At 33.1% G+C, this 21,209-nt stretch overlaps 1 protein-coding gene across 4 annotated transcripts; it reads right to left on the minus strand.

Annotated features, from left to right (window-relative positions):
• Positions 1-149: 149 nt before the first annotated feature.
• Positions 150-3,891, minus strand: LOC140892458 (meiotic nuclear division protein 1 homolog). 4 transcript variants are annotated; one of them, XM_073301348.1, is made up of 10 exons: positions 3,762-3,891; positions 2,385-2,465; positions 1,680-1,796; positions 1,506-1,544; positions 1,312-1,419; positions 1,154-1,216; positions 1,020-1,071; positions 838-882; positions 648-727; positions 150-367 (listed from the first exon to the last, which is right to left on the minus strand). In XM_073301348.1, exons 1-10 carry the CDS (start codon positions 3,762-3,764, stop codon positions 281-283), a joined length of 675 nt encoding a protein of 224 aa, XP_073157449.1. In that variant the 5' UTR covers positions 3,765-3,891; the 3' UTR covers positions 150-280. The 4 variants fall into 4 exon arrangements, with proteins under 4 accessions (XP_073157449.1, XP_073157447.1, XP_073157446.1 ...); XM_073301346.1 differs by having other exon boundaries at positions 244-473; positions 1,680-1,790; XM_073301345.1 differs by having other exon boundaries at positions 244-473.
• Positions 3,892-21,209: the final 17,318 nt, after the last annotated feature.

Raw genomic sequence — 21,209 nt, forward strand, 5'->3', positions numbered from 1 at the left:
AATAATACTACCAGTTAATTGTGTTTGCGCATGGGAACCACGTGTAAGGGTCGAAATAAATCATGGTGAAATACACTATGGATTAATTGACGTTAAAATATGAAACATGGCAGTGTGGGCTTTACTTGAAATTTGCACCATTAATCGAAAATCAGTCGATGGAATAGATCAATATATGAATGGAATAGGTAGGAAATCTATGAATCATAGTGTCACACTTAAAGATTCACAACATACAAGAAGGTCCAGTTGGTTAACTCGCGAATTTAGAACAGCTGAGTCATTGATAGTTATGCCAAATGAAGTAAAACATTTGAAAATTTCGACATCCGGTGGCCATGTTACGCGCAGCTTGAAGATTTTTATCCTATATATGCAAATTAAATATTAACTTCAGGCATCTGATCTCCGATAGAGCTGATTGGAATAGTGGCAGGTAACTCCACATAATCAAAGTCATCAGTTACTCCTACCTATTCGACATAATGGAGAAATGTTTAGGTGTGCGGGGGCTAGAAAGTAGATGCAGCAGAGATAAAAGTCCAAAGATATGAAGTTCCATTTTTTTTTCCCTAGTTTTTGTACTTTGTTTGTTAGAGATAATGGGATTTATTCTTTGATTCAAGTGCCACTATGTGATTACGTACCTCGTTGTAAAGGTTATCAAGTTGCTCTTTTGCCTGAGGGAAATTTTTTGAACACCACTGTCGCAGAGTGAAGATGTTATCTGTAAAGTATAACATGAGCGTGATAGACAGGGAGACCAGGAAATAATTGAGGGGTATCAGTTATAAGAATCTCATAATAATTGAAAGGGCGTTGGATTATAATAATAACCTGTCCATCTGTTGGTTGCTGCAAGTGCTACTTCAATAGAATTTTCTGCAAACAGACATCCAAGTTAAGAACATGGGAAGCAGTAGAGTTATTGAGAACCGTGGTCACAAGAGATTCTAGTTTGAAATTTAGTCCGTAAAATTTTAATATTTCGAACACAGGATAGGATGATGATGCTCAACTCATTGCTTCAAAGGTAGCCGGATCATTGTCAGCATATTGTGCAATCTCATCCTGAGAAGAAAGGCCAACAAATGAACTTTGAGGTCAAAGTACTAGAAATGGAATCTCTCTCAATGAATTAATGAGACTCGACCTTAAGCTCATTATGTTTCTGTTCAATAGCTTTAAGCTCATCAAGTGCCTCATCTCGTTCATCCTAATATATTAATGGAGCTGATAAGGCATTGGATATGGCATGGAAATAAGTTATAACTATATGCGAAAGGATAAATGTAGAAACAATGCACTCACAGATTCCTCTCGTCCCTTTTTCAGAGAATTGCAGTGATCAACTTGTTCTGTGTAACGATTTTTACAACTTTGGAGTTCAGAGTCCAGCTTTTTGTGTATGTTTCTTAGCTGTAGACACAAACCAATGTATTGGCATACTCAGGTGATTGAAATATAGTTCTAGTTTCCAGATATGAATTGAACCGTTAGATCACCTGGTTGCCAGCACAGCTAGGAAGGCTCCAAAAATATACCTGAATTTCATTATGCTATGATTCAGGGACAGTTATTATGGAAACTTTTGCAAAGATACGTCAAGGGGAATAATATAATGCATAAACGAGTTCAGAAAAGATGCTCCCATCGACCGTCTGGATCAGTTAACTTACTGAAGTTCCTATCTTGTCCTTGAAAACAAGGTCATCATCCACCAAGCTTTGAATTACATCCTTTACTGACTGCAAGATGACACCTTTCTTTGGGCCCAACTTCTCAAGTTCCTTGAGCTTAAACAAAATTCGGTATGATTAATCATCATTAAAGGGGACCAGACAGCTCACAGCAGACTAAGCCAATGATGATGCCCCTTACGGAGGTTTAGATACATTATCGAAGTTCAATAAAATCATCTCGAAGACAATGGTGAAGTATATTCAAGGATATATCAAATGGATAAAATTTCCATAATAATCTACAACACTAAGCTATACTTGAAAAGTGAGCAACAGCAATCAACTGTAGCAGTAGTAGAAAACTGAGCTAGAAAATCTGAAGATACAGAAAACAATAGAGGTAAACAAAGAATCAAAAGAATGAACTTTTCACTAGAGCATAGTTTTGGCCATAAGCCATTTTCCAACATTCAATTCCTCTCACATACATAATTTCGCCAACACTTGGCAAGCTCCTATTGTATCTCATCTCAAATACAAAAAAGATAGAACCGGAAACCAGAACAAAGATCCAGCATTTTGTCGCTGAAAAGAGAAAGAAACTGCAACATATGCACAAGATGATATGTGAAATAGGAATCTCTGCGATCACAAAGAGGAAAGCATCTTGAACTGGAATATAAACAAGTCACTGGTACTTACAAGGAAGAAGTCCTGTGAATCATAGAAAATTTGCAGCATTTTCTCACGCTTTTCTTCCAATGAAAGTCCTCTTTTTTTAGACTGGCAATAAGCAACAGGAAGTTAGCACTTTCAAAGTAATGACTTATTCAGCCAAACACGGTACGATGGAACGCTTGTTGAGTGAACGGGATAGACATAACAGAACGGGAACAGCTGCTTGCCTGTTTCTGTTCCACAGTTTCATGCTTGTATAGATTGAGGTACAATAAACAGAGTGTGACTTGCTAACAAACAGAGAAAGGACCCTTATTTTGACATGAAACAGCATACATCAATGGAACAGGCATTGTTTCGATATGGAACAGATAATACTCATGAAATCATTTGTTCAGCAACACAGCTGGAATTCGATATTGTGTTTTTTACTATGATTCTATTTTTTTATATTTATCAATAGATACTCAATTGGAAAGGATAATGATCATGGGCAAAATAGAAAAAAGGGCATTAGATATAATAAACATGATTGCATATCTTTTGAAGTATTAACAGTACCGATTCTGAGTATTCTGACATGATTCCTTATTTTCTACAGTAATAATATACAAAATGTTTGATACGGTACTTATTGCAATATTTATTTTGAAGTTTTTAAAATTTATCTAGTTTTTAATGTAGTAGTCTTTGGAACAACCAAACAACCTAAATCTTTCCATGAATGGCCATGGAATTCTAACGGTGGTACTGCCACAACCACAGTGTCTGTTCTCGGGAACCATGAGCTCAAAAACATTGGTGGCATCAGTTGGAATCCAGAAATGGTAACTAATAACAGATTTAACACAACTAGAAGAGAGAAATTCATGATCTTCAAATGTCTCATAACTATGCTTTATTGAACAAACTCGATAATCAAGAAACATGATTTTCATATTCTACAGAAACAAGATCGCTTTTCAATCAAGAAAACCATTGAAAATACATAAATAAATATGACAGAGCACATAATAATGCGAGGTTTAAGTGAACCATCATAAGATGGTGAACAAAACGACATTGGAGTATAAGCATTGTGAAAAAAAACACGTGTAACAAGATGAAAAATGAAGCCTAAGAAAGTACTCTGACATTCAACCTTAATTTCACTGTTCTAAACAAAAATAATAATAATAATAAATTCCTTAGCTCTCCCAAAATCACGTGCTCGCCTATCTTACTCCCCAATTCACCGATCCAATACACCGCAGTGTGATTGAACTAACTAAACAATAATCTATAACGGGTACAGAAATGCAATCATTTACACGCAAATACACTCAATTCAGCTTCTAAACCTACTCGGAACCAAAAATTCAAATCAAATAAACATAAGCATTTGAACAAAAAAAAAGGTACCATTGCGAAATCGAAGCTGGAATCCGCGATATGAATATTGAACAGTATAGATTACACGATCAATTGGAGCTTCGAAATGGAACAAATATGAATTTGGCGCGATTTTAAATATCAAATGAGAATGTCAATAATATATCTTCCCCAGTACGCGTACTTCTTTGTTTTGGATCTGTGTCTGTCTCATTAATTCATTATACGCATAAATGGGCCTAGTAAGCATGACTGCCTTTGCTAGGCCCAAGTTAACGAGTTGGGGCAGGCCTTAAATTAGTCGGGAAAACAAAAGCATTTTAGATATTTTTATAGAAGTACAAAATTTTTATTTTAAAAATAAATAGAATTTCTAAAAAAGTTCTATAAAAAAAAAATTAGAGTTAGAAAATTGTTTGTAAACTATTTTATAAAACCTTATAATTATCTGTCATGATTGAATACGTGTGTAGAGAGGTGTATACACATTTTAAAATATTTTGAAAACTTTTGTGATAATTAAGCCGAGCTGCCAACTTGATTATCAAATTTTACTTAACAGAAAAATTGATACAAATACTGAGTCGATCAGTGTAAAAACTATTGCAATGCAAAGTTGAGCTGATCACCAAACAGATAGAAAATAGACAGTAAGGTGGGATAATACGGAGATCGTTTATAGAAGTTTGAAGGGGTGGGTTTTCGGTATACCGTGTCAATAATATTGACATGAAAAAAATTCATATCGGTACCGATATCGAAATTGTGAAATTTTGGTATGAAAAAAAAACCATATCGATACCATACAGATACCCAAAAAAAATTCAATATACCAAAAAAATGTCTATATATCGAAAAATTTTGGTACGGTATCCCGAGAAGTCGGTATTTTGGCTCGGTATCCAGCTTTGAAAAGGCAAGTTATCAGTATATTCACAATTGTCGATTAAAAAAGTCGTTCAAATCTTCATGTCCTTTCCAGTATTTATAGGTGTAGGGATCCAACATTACAAAATCTAATCGGTGCAATCTTGTTCCGAAAATAGCCAAAAGTAGAGTGTGTCACGTATCTTTGTCATCTTTCCAAATATAGTACAGTGCGATAAATTTTTGAATTTTAGCTAAATACAAAATCAATGGCATTATTTATTTTGTCTTATGTCCAACTACTTAGAGCAATTTTGAATATGTACGATTTTGTTCTTGTGGATCATTGTTCTGATCCGAAAAACTAAATTAGGCTGAAAGATCAAACTGATTCGAAAGATGGAACTGATCAGGATGACATTTGGACTGATCTGAGTATCTTATATAAAAGAAATGATGTGATAAGAGATTCTTTATCAATCATTCAATCTTGTTTATTCAAATCAATTTTTCCTTTTAGGTCATTTAATCGTGAGAGTCAATTAGGTTATATTGATTTAATCTGTAAGTTTAACTGTTTAAGTCCATCCGGTCTGATTGAGTAAATCGACCTGTCTTTTTGTCAATTATTTGTTTTTCCCTTTTTCATACCCAAAAGTTTTGTATGTTTGATTTAACATTCTCTTTTAAACCGTGTTTTTTATTATAAAAATATCTTATTTTCCCAATTATTTTTTAAAAACTATATTTATAATACACTTTTTTCAAAAAAAATTCAAAAACATTTTATAAAAATATTATCCAAACACATGTTTTATGTTTTTTTAATATATATAAATCATTAAAATATTTACAAAGTATTTTTTGAAACTTAATCTCTGTGTTTTTTTGAAAGAAAACTGATAAAACATTAGTCATCAAATCATTCATATCAGAATCATATCAAGTATTAAAAAAACACCTGGTGCCGCATGAGACCTTCCCAGGTTGCAGGTGAAGATCAACTCAAACACATTTACATTTTACCTATTTCTAAGGGTTTAGTGTCTGATTATAGAATATGAGGTCTTAAATTTAATTAATTTTAGGCACTGAGTTTTTCGCTTTTTTTTCGGGTTTTTTACTCAGGAGTGTTGATGCAATTTTCCCGCACAACTTCACAGTATCAAATTATCTATTAAGGTAAATATATTTTATTGCGATCAAATTATAATTAAATTAATTTTTTTTTCGAACTAGCAAGATATGTAAATATATGGATATGGCTCCAAATAACGACCAACATTAGTGGTGTGCATAAATTAAAGAGTAACATTCATGTGAGACGGTCTCATTCATAAAATGGGTCAACCCTACCCATATTTATAATAATAAGTAATACTTTTAACATAAATTGTATTACTATTTAATGGATAACTCATATAAGATATTTGTTTCATAAAAATGACCCTTGAGACCGTTTTATAGGAGTTTTTGCCTAAATTAAATCATAACATGTTAACGCATCATGACACATATGAAGTAGTTTTGTTTATTTAAATATATATGAAAGTCATTAATTGTTTTCAATTAATATGATAGAATAGAAAATTATATGTAAAAAACTTTTGTGATATATATATATATATTAAAATATTAAACAACATATAATATTTAAAATATATATTGTTGAACAACATAACTCAGATATCTCCATAATGGTATGATATTTTTCATTTTAGGCACAAATCCTCGTGATTTTTTTTATTTTTGGACTTCACCCAAAATGCATCATATAGAGATATCATTTTATATATTAACTCATAATCTTTCACTTATCTTTCAATGTAGAACTTTGATTGAAAACCCAACTCCTCCCCTCAAACGAAGTTCTACCATCATTCACATGATCAGAACCTCTCCTCGAGCCTATTCGTCCTCCAATCAAGATCACTTCTCTTCATTGTGTTGGTCCGGGCCTCCTCTCAAGCCCATCTTCCCTCCAATCGAGGTTACTCCCTCTCCATTGCATTAGAGTGCACGTCTTACATGAATTATCAGGACCACCTCGAGAGCTTATCACGGATTTATCGGGAGCCCTCACCTCCTTCGTTTAAGTTTCTCGAGAATTCCTCCCACATGGCTCGATCAAGAGCCCTCACCTCCTTAGTTTAAGTGTCCGACTCCGAGGATTTCTTCCACATAGCTCGATCAAGAGCCCTCACTCCTTCATTTAAGTTTTCGAGAATTCCTTCCACATGGCTCGATCAAATGAATTATCGGGAGCATCTTCCACCTCGAGAGCTTAGCACCGATTTATCGAGAGCTCTCACCTCTTTCGTTCAAGTCTCCGACTTCGAGGATTCGTCCCACATGGCTCGATCAGGAGCCCTCACCTCCTTCGTTTAAGTCTCCGAATATTCTTCCCACATGATGACTCTGATACCACTTGTTGCGCAACGAAACCCGGATATCTTCACAATTATATGATATTATCCATTTTGAGCACACGTCATCATGATTTTGCTTTTGGGTTCCACCCAAAGGACATCGTGATACCAATTGATATATCATTTCCATGTATTAACACATTATCTTTCTCTTGATCTTTCAACGTGTAACTTTATATATATAATCAATATAAAAAATTTATTTAATTTCTAAGGAAATATTCGAATCAATTTTCCAAATATTCCACCACAACTAAATTTTAACATTAGGATTTTTAGAGAATAAGTTTAGGTATTTGCCAAATAATCCACCACACCAGGATATTATAATACTCGCACAATCGAAAATAAAAGTGCTCTTACAAATAACATGCAATGCAACAACAAACAAAGCACCAACCATAGCCGCTTCGGCATGGAAATTAACCCTTGCATAAAATCAACAACAACTATTTCTTTTCCTTTCGTTTTTTTTTTTTTACAAGAAACTATTTCAAGCAGTGATTTTTTTTATATATAAACAATCTTCATACTTGCCAATTTCTTATATATACTAGTGATAAAAGCACACACGATACCTATATAATAACATAATAAATAAAAATTAAGTAAATAAAAAAATTGAGAAAAAAAAAAAGAATAAAACAATATATGGAGTGGAAAAAAGTTTGTAGGATTGAACGCTCGTCGCTTTATCAAAAGTTATAGTTGTTGATAACGATTCAACTCAAATCTTTTAAACCGCATAGTAACTCAAGTGGCATGGTTCGATTGCTGGCCAACAGAGACAATGATTGCACAGCAACAAAATTCATAAGTCATTCATTAAATTTTAAATTGGAGATGATAATGAATTCTTTCAAATAATAGAGAGAGAGAGTATGATTTTGATTTCAAAATTTTTGCCCTTTATCAATAGAAATGAATATTTATTTTGTATGCTAAATTTGTAATTTTACGATGGTATCACATTAACGGACTAAATCGGTTAGTAAAAGCACCCCAAACTTTATATATAACTAGTATCGAATTGCATGCAACAGTGCATCTTTGCATGCACATGTTGTGTGCTTGTACAATTTGTTTTTGCGTATACGTTGTGTGCTTGTATAATCCGTTTTTGTATTAAATAATTGTAAAAAATAAATAAAATTAAATAATTGTAAAAAAACAAGTTTGAAGAAAAAAATATGTCACACCAACATACCAATCTATTGTAGTCTCACACTTAATATATTTAATTAATAATATCTATAGATAATTTTTGTTTGAAAGGAATAATATAGATACTTAAGATAACCTACAACATTTTTTATTTGGGCTCACCACAAATCTGGGCCTGAGCCTTAGACCTCTTTAGCTTCCCCTGAGGTCCAAGCTTGTCATTTCTCATTAATTTTTTAAATAAAGCATCAGAGTAAACTAGTGATTCAAAATTAGAACTACAAGCATTACATTTAAATAAAAATAAATTTAATATTATTATATTTTATATAAAAAAATATTATATAAAAATAAATATCCATATTTTAGACAAAAAATTTAAATTACATGGACATGTCATGTGCGAATATTTACCGGTTGTTAATGAAAGAAGATACTTTTAGTGAAACTAATTTTGGTGTGTTTTGTGAAGTTTGTTTGAATTGCTGAAAATATTTCCATATATTTTTAAGTTCCACCCCTAATTTAAAAGAGCAAAGATAATGAATATTTCGAAAATAACTATAAGTTATAATTTTTTCACAATTTTGCTAAGATCCTAAAAAATAGGAATATAAATAAAAGCACATGGATGTATATTCACATTCTTTAATAAGACTATCTCATAGGTTAATTTTATGATATGATTTTTTATTTGACCAAACTTATATATAAAACAATCACTATTTATATAAAAATATTATTTTTCTAGATAGAGTTAGACTCATGTATGATATAGAGGGCATGACCCCCTCCTCAATTTTTATATAAATTATGATTGTATTTATTTAATAAATAAAAGATCATACAAGACGATTGTAAGTCACATTAATTAGTTTTATATATTGAAAATAATATATTTAACAACTTATCAAATGATCGATTATATCAAGAATTATCACAAGTTGATGCAAGATTTAACTTTTATGCTCGTGTCTTGATTATCACAAGTTGATGCATGATTTAACTTTTATGCTCGTGTTATATTATACATTTGTGATTTTATATTAATTGTGTCGAATATTGGATTGATTTTTTTTATTTTTGTTCCAACTAAAATTTTCTAAGCTCTTTATTTTTTATATGTCGAATTTTTATCTTTTTATTTTTCAAATTTTCACCGGACTATTGACAAATTGAACATATAAAAAGTAGGGAGAAAAATGGGCAACCTGAGCAGATCGAACAACACATGACTCCACTTTTTAATTGTGTAACCTGAAATCTGAATAAATTTTTTGAGTGTGCTTTTAACTACAAATACAAATGGAGTCGATTGTAAATCCTTTTCACATAAACGGGATAATTCCAAAATATATCCTTCTAGTTTTGTTATTGAGCCAATTATATCCCTTTTGTTTTTCGTATCCTGAAAATATCCCTTTTCAATTAAAAAGTGTCTCGAACATGTCCTTGAAACTAAAAAATATCTATTATGTCCTTTATTTCCCAATTTTATTAAAGTTATGCATAAGTCCATCATGCTTCCGTAAAATTAATTAAAATTAAATATCTCTTTGACCATAGTGTCGTCGGGTCATACCTGCCGAGTTTTACGAAGTGCTCCTCACACTCAACCACGCAGTCGCAACAGATGGTTTCTGCACAAGCTCCTTCAACGACACCCAGCACAACCTTAATTCGTTTTTTACCTTAAGGCGTATGGTATATAAAATTAATTATAAAAAATAAGCATAGATGAACAAGAGACTTAGAAAATTTATTCAGACAACATATTATTACATAAATCAACCTCCTTTGAAGAGGAGGAGATAACTAGTTTAGCTACTCATAGTAGACTTGTTCTTGAAATACATAAAACAGAATTTTAACACAAACTCAGAAAAAGAAATATTACAATAATTTTTATTTCGTAAGAAAACTGAAGGGAATGATCGATGTCTTCAGCTTTATCAAAATCCTGTATTTATAGCCGAAGTTTCACTCGTTTCACCGAGAAACTTCAAGGAATCTTACAGCTGTTTTGAATTCATTATGCCATTATTGATGACATCTTTTGCTAGTGGGAGAGTCACATGCCCGATGGCATCTTTTACTAGTGGAGGAGTCATATGCTTGACCTTTTCTTTTGGATTTATTCTCCTCACATGCCTTCTTTATTGTTGTCGGGGCATCTTTTGCTTTTGCAGTGGGCCCCTGGGAAAACGCGGTTTTGGTGGTCCATCTTTGCTTGTCTCGGAAAAATCTTTTCGATCCGTTCGGGATTTGAAGGTTTTTCCAAATTCTGGCTCCTTCTGGTTTGGACATTCTGGGCAGATATTCTCTGACCATCTTCCGATATGAGTCATGTTACAAAATTTTCGGCGAGTTTCTTTACTTCCCGTTAGCTTGTTGTTTCACAAAAAGTTCCTCTTCTTTTCGAAGAGTTCTTCTGCAAAAGCCGTAGTTTTTCCTGTCATTGTGTTTAAGAGGAATGATCCGTTCACAGAATTTTGATAAAATTTGAACGGAAACTTGACCTTATCCATCTCGGTGAGACAAACCCAAATGCCCCATGCCCTTCTGGTTGAGATTTCATTTTCTTCAAAAGTGGACACCAATGGTATTTCTTCAGATATAGGATCCTTGATAAATCTTTGATTATTCATGTCAGGTCTCCTTAGCTTGATGAAATGAAAGGGCTCGTGTGATCCTTTTCCTATTGGTTCTGGAGCTGCACTAAAGAAGTATAACTCGAGCACCATCTCCTCTGGACAAATGATTATTATTTGACCATGTTTCTTGGACTGCTTCCTGAATCCATTTTGGTAGTTGTGATATTTCCTGAAAGCCTGGTGAAGTTGTATAAACTAAGGCTAGAGCCCCAAATTCATACCATAGCTTTACATCCTTATGATTGACATTGTTTTTTATCCAAACCCTTGGATATATTCCCGCAACATCAACCCTGCAAGTGATCGGGTTGATTTCACTTCTTGTGCTTAATTTCTCCCATCTTTGTTGATAAACCTGAAATGGAGAAATGACAGCTGGGTTAGTATCGATCTTAGATTTGCCCTTGTCAGTGTGGGGCCTAAGATTGATCTCTTTCTCTTTTACCCCAGAGGCGGAGGGTTGACTTGATGAGTTATCATCATCAATTGTTGCTTTATCTAGATCATCAAAAGCTGATGATATATTAGCGCTTGTTTCTTGAGTATTAGAATCCTCAACATATTGTTTTACAACCGGTGGCTGTATTTCTTGTTCTTGTAAAACCAATGGTTTTAACATTTCTGGTTTTTGAGAAACCAGTGGTTTTTCTATGGCACGCATAATTGGCCCTTGAATAGCAGCACATAGTTGAGTTTGAGCTTGCATACATCCTGTGATTCGATTGGATACTTTGATCCGATCAGCTTGTTGTAACCTGTCCGCCATATCGGCACTTAGGACAAGCTGGTTGGGCTCGGTTTGAAGCAGCCCAAGGTGTTCCCTAAGATGCCTCTGCATTTTCATGATGGAATCTACATCACTTCCTTTCATCTCTTGTTAAGAAATCTGCAAGAATATTTTCATGAGATTTAATAATAACAATATCAAAAATATAATTTTGACATAAAGCTTGCCATCTTAATAACCTAGCTTTCTCAGGTTTAGATTCAATCTTATTCCTTAGAAAAACTTTTACCTGAGTGTTATCAACCTTCAAAGTGAATTTTTTAGCAAGTAAAAATAATGGTCATTTTTCGAAAGCCCTTTTAACTGCATAAAATTCCTTTTCATTGATATGTCGTCTGATAGCTTCAGATTTTAAAAAAAGACCGCTACAGTATCTGCATGGTATTTCTCCATCCGGAGTGATCTTAGTAAGCACTGCTGCCCACCATTCATCACTAGCATCCGTAAATAACACCAGATCATCTTCATCCACGGGTATAGCCAATTTTGGGAGATTTTTACATATCTCCTTTAATTGGTTCACCCCTTTAGTATGGTCATCGGTCCATATAAACCTTGCATCCTTTTTTAACAAAGGGCTGAACACCTTTTTGTACATTGCCAGATTGTTTATGAACATCCCTGCAAAATTAACTACTCCTAGAAAACTTTGGAGTTGTTTTACATCTTTGAGTTTTTCTGAAAAATTCTTTACATTTTTCACAATATGGGGTTGTAGAATTATTCCAGTTTCATCAATCTCAATCCCAAGGAATTCAAATTTTCTTGTGGCTATGACTGCTTTCTTTTCAGATAAAACCAGTCCTTCTTGTTTACAAATTTTAGAGAAAATCTCTAAATGTTTAACATGTTCATCTATGTTTTTTGATGCTATAAGAATATCATCAATATAAACAAACATGAAGTTGAAATAATCTTTAAAAAGATTATCCATTTTTTCTTTGAAATATTTGGGGTGCATTAGCCAATCCCATAGACATAACTTCCCAAATATAATGTCCTTGTGGTGTAGAGAAGACTGTGAATTTCTTACTGCCTTTCTCCATTCGAATCTGGTAGAATCTAGGCTTACAATCAAATTTTGAGAACACTTTAGCATTTCGTACACAACTAATTAGATGTTCTCTACTGGGTATGAAGTACCCATCAAACTCCAGGATTTTATTAATACCTTGGTAGTTAATAACTAACCTGAGTTTCCCTCTTTTTATTTCATCATGATTTCTGACCAGAAAACCTGGGCTGCTATATGGTGAAACTCCTTCTTTGATTAGAACAAGGTCCAAATGTTCCTAGATAATCATTCTCATATCCCTTTGATCTGTTATGTTCATTGTGATAGACTTATATCTGACAAATTCATACTATTTGCCTTCCTTTAGAGTAAGACTAACTTTGAGTTGATTTATATCCCACCATCCCAAAGGATGCTCATTGTAACTTTATTTGATCCTCTTTTTGACATCTTCAAGAGATACCTTATTTTCTAACTCTATATCTCTGTGATTTAGAGTTACTTTGAGAAGCTCCATATCCTCTATTTGGAGTTCTTGTTCTCTTGTTATTTTTAACATGGTCTCTCCAAACCTTCTTGGATCTTTTATTTTTGGGTGAAAAAGTTGTCCTTTATCACCACGCTGGTTGCGAAATATTATCGGTAATTGTCGATAAAAAGCAACCTTGACTCTTTGAACGATAATTTTATGGTCACAAATTATAGTGAACATAAGTCTTCTTGACTCGTTGTCTTGTGTGTACTTCTTAAACATTTGTAAGAAGTTATTTCCTAACAGGATGTCTGCTCCTGTATCATGGAAATAGATTAGTGGTGTTTTTACCTTGTACCAAGGTGTTTGACCTGCTCCTCCCACAAGGATCTCTGCTTGTTTTATTTCTTTGCAAAGAACTAAAATTCTTCGAGAGAAATCTCGTCCAGCAATTTTTGGCAATTCTTCTTCACATTCTTCAGGGAAGACTCCCTTTTTTGATGTACAAATTCCTGCTCCCGAATCAATATAAGCTGCAAAGTATTCAGCCTTATATTTTTCATACAACACACCAATCGAAATGTATATGGAGAAAGGACTTGTCATCATTTTTTAAAGGGATTACTAAATGGCCCCGCCATTTTTAACAGACTATGTTGTACCTTAGCAATCCGATTAAGACTATTCACCTTTAGTTTTCCTAAGGCTTCAGAAGGTAGAGTATGGTTACTCTTTTCTACTTCCTCAATGCGTTCTAGTAAATCATGTTCATGACTTACTAATTTCAACAATTGCTTCTTCCTCTGTTTGTGAACAGAGTTTTCGAATCTGATTAAGGGATTGTCCCTTATCCAATTGTCTTGGTTTTTTATCTCGTAGAATTCTTATTGAATCCTCCAAGTCTTTTCTTTTGCCATAAACTCTATTCTTTTTTCAAGGCGTTTCCATGGTTTATGGTCCTCCAGAAACTCTAGGCCAAGAATGAGCTGATCCACTTATTTTCCTGGAATTCCACAGATTTGAACTTCCAATTCTCCAATATTTATTAATGCTTGGTAAGTTCCTGTTACCTGCTGCTCTAAATAGAAAATCGAATTACAAGGAAATTGGTTCCTGTGACTTGTAATTTCGAATACCATTTTGTTTTCTTTTCATCCTTCTGGAGATCTAAGTTTTCCTATTATCGAATACTCCTTTTCTTCTGGTGGAATTTCCTGAATAAGAGATTTTTCCCACCTTCGACTTGTCATTCGGTCACCTTGGAAAGATAACCTACGGGGTTCTATTTTAAGATCTCTGTATAGAACCTGTTTATCTTGTATTTGAATGTCTGTTTCTTGAATTAAAGGAAACTCGATTCTTTCCGGGTATATTGCTTGAGCAACTTTCCCAAAGATTTCTGGAATTTCAATAAACTCATTTCTAATAAATAATTCAGAATGATGAGTATTAGAAAGAGCATATGAAATTTGATAAGTAATAGAATATGGTCTATTACCTTCCTTCATTAATCTTTTTTCCTTGAAGTTTTGATGCAACGTCAAGGCTCGACTAAAGTCTCTGTCAGCTAAATTGTAGGCTATTCTTGGATAAATAACTCCTAAAATTTTCCCTGCACATAGATTTCCTGAGATCGTACCCAGAACAACATCTTGGATATTTCCCATTCTTTTATCACATACTACGATATCAATGGGTGAATCTATTCCTTCTTTAAAAGTTGTCTTGATCATTATTTGGATTGCTCCAATATGAATCCAAGACATCGTTCTTGCTACCTCACTTTTCAGCTTCTGCAATTCCTCTCTTACTTCTTCAAAAGGAATTAATTGCATCTCTATTTGATTACTTGTTAACTCCATAGGGATTGTCATTTCCCTTCTAGATACTATGTAAATCAAATGATGTCTTCTTTGTCTAAGCCTTAGGTTGCCTAAGAATCTTTCTACTTGTCCTGCCGAAAATCCTTGGTACTTTTGTAATATTGGATTTTCTCTCATAATCCTTTGGACAATATTATGAGATATCATGGTTTGAATAAAAAACCCAGCCAAACTCTAATGTGTTTCGTGTCGAAACACTTCTTCTTTATTCTGATTCTGATTCATCTTGGTTAAACAATATCTCTTCTTCGTATATACTTTCATCTGAGAGATATCCTCAAATTGATATACTTGGACTAGATCTTGAAAGAAGACCGCATCATCCATATCTGGTGTTGCTTCAAAGAGTTTAACTCATTTCTCTCGTTTTCTGAATAGTTTGTAGATATATGGCATCTAGCTCCACATGTCCAGCAATTGCAATCCTTAAAACTTTCACTTGCTCTCGTACGAGTTCTTCTGAAAGTTCTTCTAGATGGTGTTCTTCCCCTGCTTTGTGATGAGTTTGTTGCTGGGGATGCTCATGTAGGTCCACTTCTTCTACCAGATCTATAGGCTCTGGCCTTTTGTTTGGACCAAAATGTTCTTGGTTTCCAAGAACTTTTCATTCTTTTATTGTAGGGATTATTTCTGAATTTCTTCCTCTTAAATCCCTGTGATCTATTCCCTATAACCGTAGGGAGATCATTTTCTCAACAACATAGAGGAGTATGCTTATTAATATCCCTTATTTTCTTGTGGTTCTTCTGTAATGCTGCCATATGGCACCATTCCGCCAATTTACCTTTCAAAAAGGAGGCGCGTCTTGCCAATGTATCAAGATTACCTGGAACGTATTCTTTTATCAGCATTTTTGTGGGGATCTCGGGTTGCTAATCTCATCTTAGGGCAACTAATGATTAATTAAACAATTAATCAAACAATTAAAGAATAATAAATCAAGAGCAGAAATTTTTTTCTTTTTTTTTTAAAAAAATTCGGAGCCTCGCTCGATCGGTCAAACTTCATCGATCGAGCGAGCTATAAACATCAAACTCTCGGGTCTGCATCAATCTTGGTCTCGCTCGATCGGTCAAATCTTGCCGATCGAGCGAGCAGGAAAAATCAAGGTTTCTGCCTGATAAGAACAGGCCTCGCTCGATCGGTAACATTTACTCGATCGAGCGGGAGCCATTTCCAGAAAATGAGTTTGCTGTCAAACTTTGGAACATTGGCAAGATCCTTCAAATGAATTCAAGTTTATACGTGATATATCATCTGAGAACATGTATATATTAATATACGAAGTCTCTAGCATCAAAACATGCGTTGAATACATCAATTCAAATAACATAATAGACATTAACCGAGCAAGCTACACAAAGACTCAAATGTGAGCTTGAAGTCTCTAAGTTCATATCAAGTTTGATGCTATCTCACTACCATTCTTCATCTTAAAACCCGAGTCCACACTTGCTAATTCTCGCTTCCGAGCTATCATCGTCATCTCAGACTAGCTCCTGCCCCATCTGTTGTAATGCACATATACAAAACAAAACAACAGCCGGATAAACTCCGGTGAGAAATCATTCTCAGTATAATCAACATATAAATGCGTTAAATAAATCCATATCTACTCTAAACATGTCAACTCAAGAATAGAGTAAAAATATCGCATATATCGACTCAAATTTCAAATCAAGACTTCAATTTATATAGCGCGCTTATCTCAAGAATTGATTCGTCTCAAATCATTGCCATCAAGATTCGTATCCGATCTTGACATGGATATCCATCTATCGTATCCATTACGGGCTAGAAAATAAGGTTAACCGCAACCTTGGCATAGAATCAATTTAATATACAATCATATCAAAAGCAATAAAGATCCACTACCTGTGGTGGATCGACAATAACATAAGTTCTACCTCAAGAACAAGTATTTAAACAAGTATGTGATTTGTTTGGGATAACTCAAGAATCATCATTCTCGAGTATCGAATCCCTGACTCTCGATGTCATCTTATACCTTTCATTCTCGAGTTTGTCATGTTCCACATCTGGATAGGAAGTACAACAACTCCTAAAAGAATCTGATCATTCAAACTTCAATCAATCTTTAATCAAATTCACTTCAATCTTGATCACTTCTTCTTCAATTTCAAGTTGAGGTTCTTGAGTCAATAGTCTCCTATTACACTCTGAAACATATCATCAAAACATGCATATCAAACTTCATTCTATTCAATCATTTCAGAATCGAGTCAAAATCATCAATATAAATTCAATCAACATCATTTCAAACTTCAACTTCTTCTTATTCGGTACAACTCGGAGTCGTGAATTGTTAGCCTTCGAAACTCAACTAAAATTGAGAAATAAAAATGCCATAACATTCATAACATCTAAACAACTATCTCAACTCAGTTATAGGCCATAAAAATGATGTCAAAACATCAACCGGCGGCGTAGCGATTGGAAATCGGGAACCGACTCGGTATCAACTTCATTTCCATATTATTATCAACAATAATCATTCCATATCAGCTACTTAACATCATATTCCCAGCATATCAGCAATATAAAGTTGAGATACATGATGTAAGACTTCATTCAAATTCATAAGACTTCAAATAACCAATTCGACGTCGATACGGAAAGATATAAACCATCAAACATTGAAATTCGAACTCCACGTCTGATCTTTCCAATAACCTGATTTCGAAACATAACAGAAACCTCATAATACTTACTTCAAATCGAAGTCCTTGTCGCAAGGATTTCAGAACATCTTTCGAAATTGAAATCGGAAAACCGACGCAAAAGTTACGGCGATTTAAAAATCGAAAAGCAAATGAAAAGAAAGAGGCTCCTCTGTTCGAATTTCCAAATTCTGAAGTTTTCTTACAACATATGCACGTGTATATGCTTACAAATCTGATTAAATCGGATATGTATTGCATAAATTGCAATTTAGCCCCTCAAGTCTTCATTAATTGCAATTCAGTCCCCGGCCTTCTTTTTAATTCAATTTCAATCCAAAATAATGTAAGAATATTAGAATTAAAATCAAAACTCTAAATATTTCCAAATTAAATATACTTGGATTAAAATTAAATAAATTTGGATTAATTAAATAATCCTGGCCTTTTGCACTTTAGCCCTACAAACTTTGATATTTGCAAATCAGTCCCTGATCGGGTTTCATCTTCAAAATTAATCTTTTTTAATTCTCAAAACATGGAATTTAATCTTAAATCCCATAATTATACAAATCGAATATTTATTCTATGAATTTAAGAATTTTCGGAATTTAATTCGCAAAATCCGTAAATTCTCAAATTAAATATTTTCTGTTCGAAAATTAAATCTATCATTTCCATAACTTCTCAAATCATTATTAGCCCATAATATGGAATTTAATTCTCAAATCCCATAATTAATAATTTAATATTTTCGGGCCTTACAATTCCTCCCTTCTAAGAAATGATTTCGTTCTCGAAATCGTAGTCAATCCAAATATCAAGTCTGATAAACTGAATGATTATCTGAAGTTATTCTTACTTCAATCATTCAATTCTAATCTTCGTATCTCATCTCTTCATCTCTTATCAGATTATTTCTACGAATTTGTTTTTTTTTCGTGTACTTTAATTAACCGATAAGAATTCTTTTTGAGTGGTTTCTTTCCTCAATCAAGGATCTGTCGAATAATTGACTTAACTCAGAATCTTTTCAATATCTATTCTGATTAAAGTACATAGGAAAAATCGAATTGCTACTTCCTTCACTTAAATATGTGGAACAAATCAGATCCATCATATCAAGCTGAAAGAAATTAAGCTTTCAATCAAATCATCAATTCGGTATAACATCTCAGTCAATGAAATTCAGCTTCAGTGATGACTTGTTTCTTTCTCTATATCAGTCAATGTTCTGCATACAACATATATCAAGTCTATACTGTCGTTCAGTTCATCACTTCAAGATCAGTATTCAACTTCATATTTGAATCTGTAAATTCAACTCTGCTCTTTCTCTATTCTGAATTGAATGATGTTTCAAGAATAACTTTTCTACTTAACAAATCAGTTTCAGCTTCAAAAGTTATATTTATCATTCAATTACTAATTCTAATTCTTCTTCTCTGTTTTCATTTCATACACATTCATCTTCAACATCTTTGTGTTCTCAAATCAAATCTGATCTGATGTTATATATTTCAGTAGTATCATTTCAACACAAAAAAATCGGATTTCTTTTCATCATATCATCATAGCATTATCTCAAAATCAACTCATATCTGTTACAGGAATTGTAATCATCAAGTGGCAACACATCAAGACAAGTAATACCGAATCAGGTATTAAATTTCTGAAAATAATCTCAATATCTGGAAAATCAACTCAGATAATCCATCCATCGAATTATGGTATAATGCAATCACATATAACCACCTCTCAGAACATCAATCAATCAATCGATGCCACATTCTATCGAATAAATCTAAAGTCTTAATCCTGACAATAGATTTTTATCATTCCTGTAATTTCATCATATCTCTTTCTTCTTCACAGATCTGAATAGATAGCTGTTATTCATATCTCATACAGTGTATTCTACAAATCTGATTAGTCTATTTGGACTATCTAGTAATCAGAGTATATGCTGTATTCACAGATTTCAAAGTATTCAGATATGTTGATAATCGGTATCACGACAGATAAAGTTCATTTTCGCACTTCGATTCATCTTCTCTGACTATTCTTCCAATTCAACAATAATATTTTGTACCTTTACCTCAAAAAGTACTCAAAGTCTTCTGATTATTTGTATTACAATTTCATAGTAAACCCAATGTTTCAATCTGAAACATTATTTCGTGGCTTACTGTTCTTATTGCAACGAATCTAATCATAATTCAGTGATTTGCTTATACAGACAGATCATCGTAGACAGTAATTTCCATCAATCTGTTCATAACTACACCTGTTTACATTATCTATACTATTTCATCATGGTAGTTTCGCAAAATATTATTTCAAATCACAATCTCGTAACAATTCTGGAGTTTCTAAACTATCACTGAACTCATCTGGTCAACGATTTTCAAATTCATCGAAAACTCTCTGTATGTTTAACTTCGAAAACGTACTAATTCTGTTACTTCTATTTGCTTTATCGTCTGATAAAACAATTATCGAATGAATATTGAATTCATTGTTGTGCAATTCTTCAAATTCTGATATCTTTTTTCGGAAATATCAGGCACAATCAAATAATCAATCATAATAGAATTCATTCATTCTGATCTGAGGCTTCAATTCATATCTCTATATTGCATTCTGTATTGAATTCTCATCACTTCAGTTTACTTTCTATGTTTATTTTATCTTCTGAACAGTTATGGCTTACTTTCAATTGCAAATCATTCTGATTGGTGATATATTCGTCTGAATATTCAAACCAGAATACACAAAAATCTGAAATCAATTGATTGAATACCTGTTTCATTCTTCATTTCTATTTCTCAATTGAATTCCAATCACTTGATCTCATCTCAATGTGCTTTCATCATTCCAAATAAATTCTCACTTCATTTGGATTACAGCAATTCTGACTGTTTTAGTATCTATCTCGATACTCAAGCACATAAATTCAAAGATCATTCAATCACATATTCATCTCGTTTCTTCGTTCTATTTCCCAATTCGTAACAAATCATATCATCAACCCAAAACTTTTACCAAGAATTGAATTAAAATTTCTATCAGTTACGAGCCAAAAATATTATAATATACTGAATATATACATCAAACAATCAGTAACTCTTGAAATTCATAATCAGGGAAACTCACTTAAGTCAAGATCATCCACAGAACAATAATATGAATGACAATATGCTAAGTGAAAACAACTCACTAGCATCTCAACTCAATACAAGTAGATCAAATCAGACTCTATCAAAGAATAAGAGTCAATCAAATCGATTGAGGTCGAATATCAAAACCTCATAATCGATATCATGAATTTCAAAAATTATGATTTTATGATGTAATAACTTCAGTAGAATCAAATAAAGACTCATCTGTAACTGATTTTCATATCATCATCTATTTTGTAAACCTCAAAAGCAATATTCAATTCATAAACTCATGAATTCGCAATTAAATTCCAGTTCACAACTTAAACTAACATCGAAAAGCTTACTGGAATATATCTGTAATC

Source organism: Henckelia pumila, chromosome 3, assembly GCF_033568475.1.
Source record: "Henckelia pumila isolate YLH828 chromosome 3, ASM3356847v2, whole genome shotgun sequence".
NCBI classification, from domain to species: Eukaryota; Viridiplantae; Streptophyta; class Magnoliopsida; order Lamiales; family Gesneriaceae; genus Henckelia; species Henckelia pumila.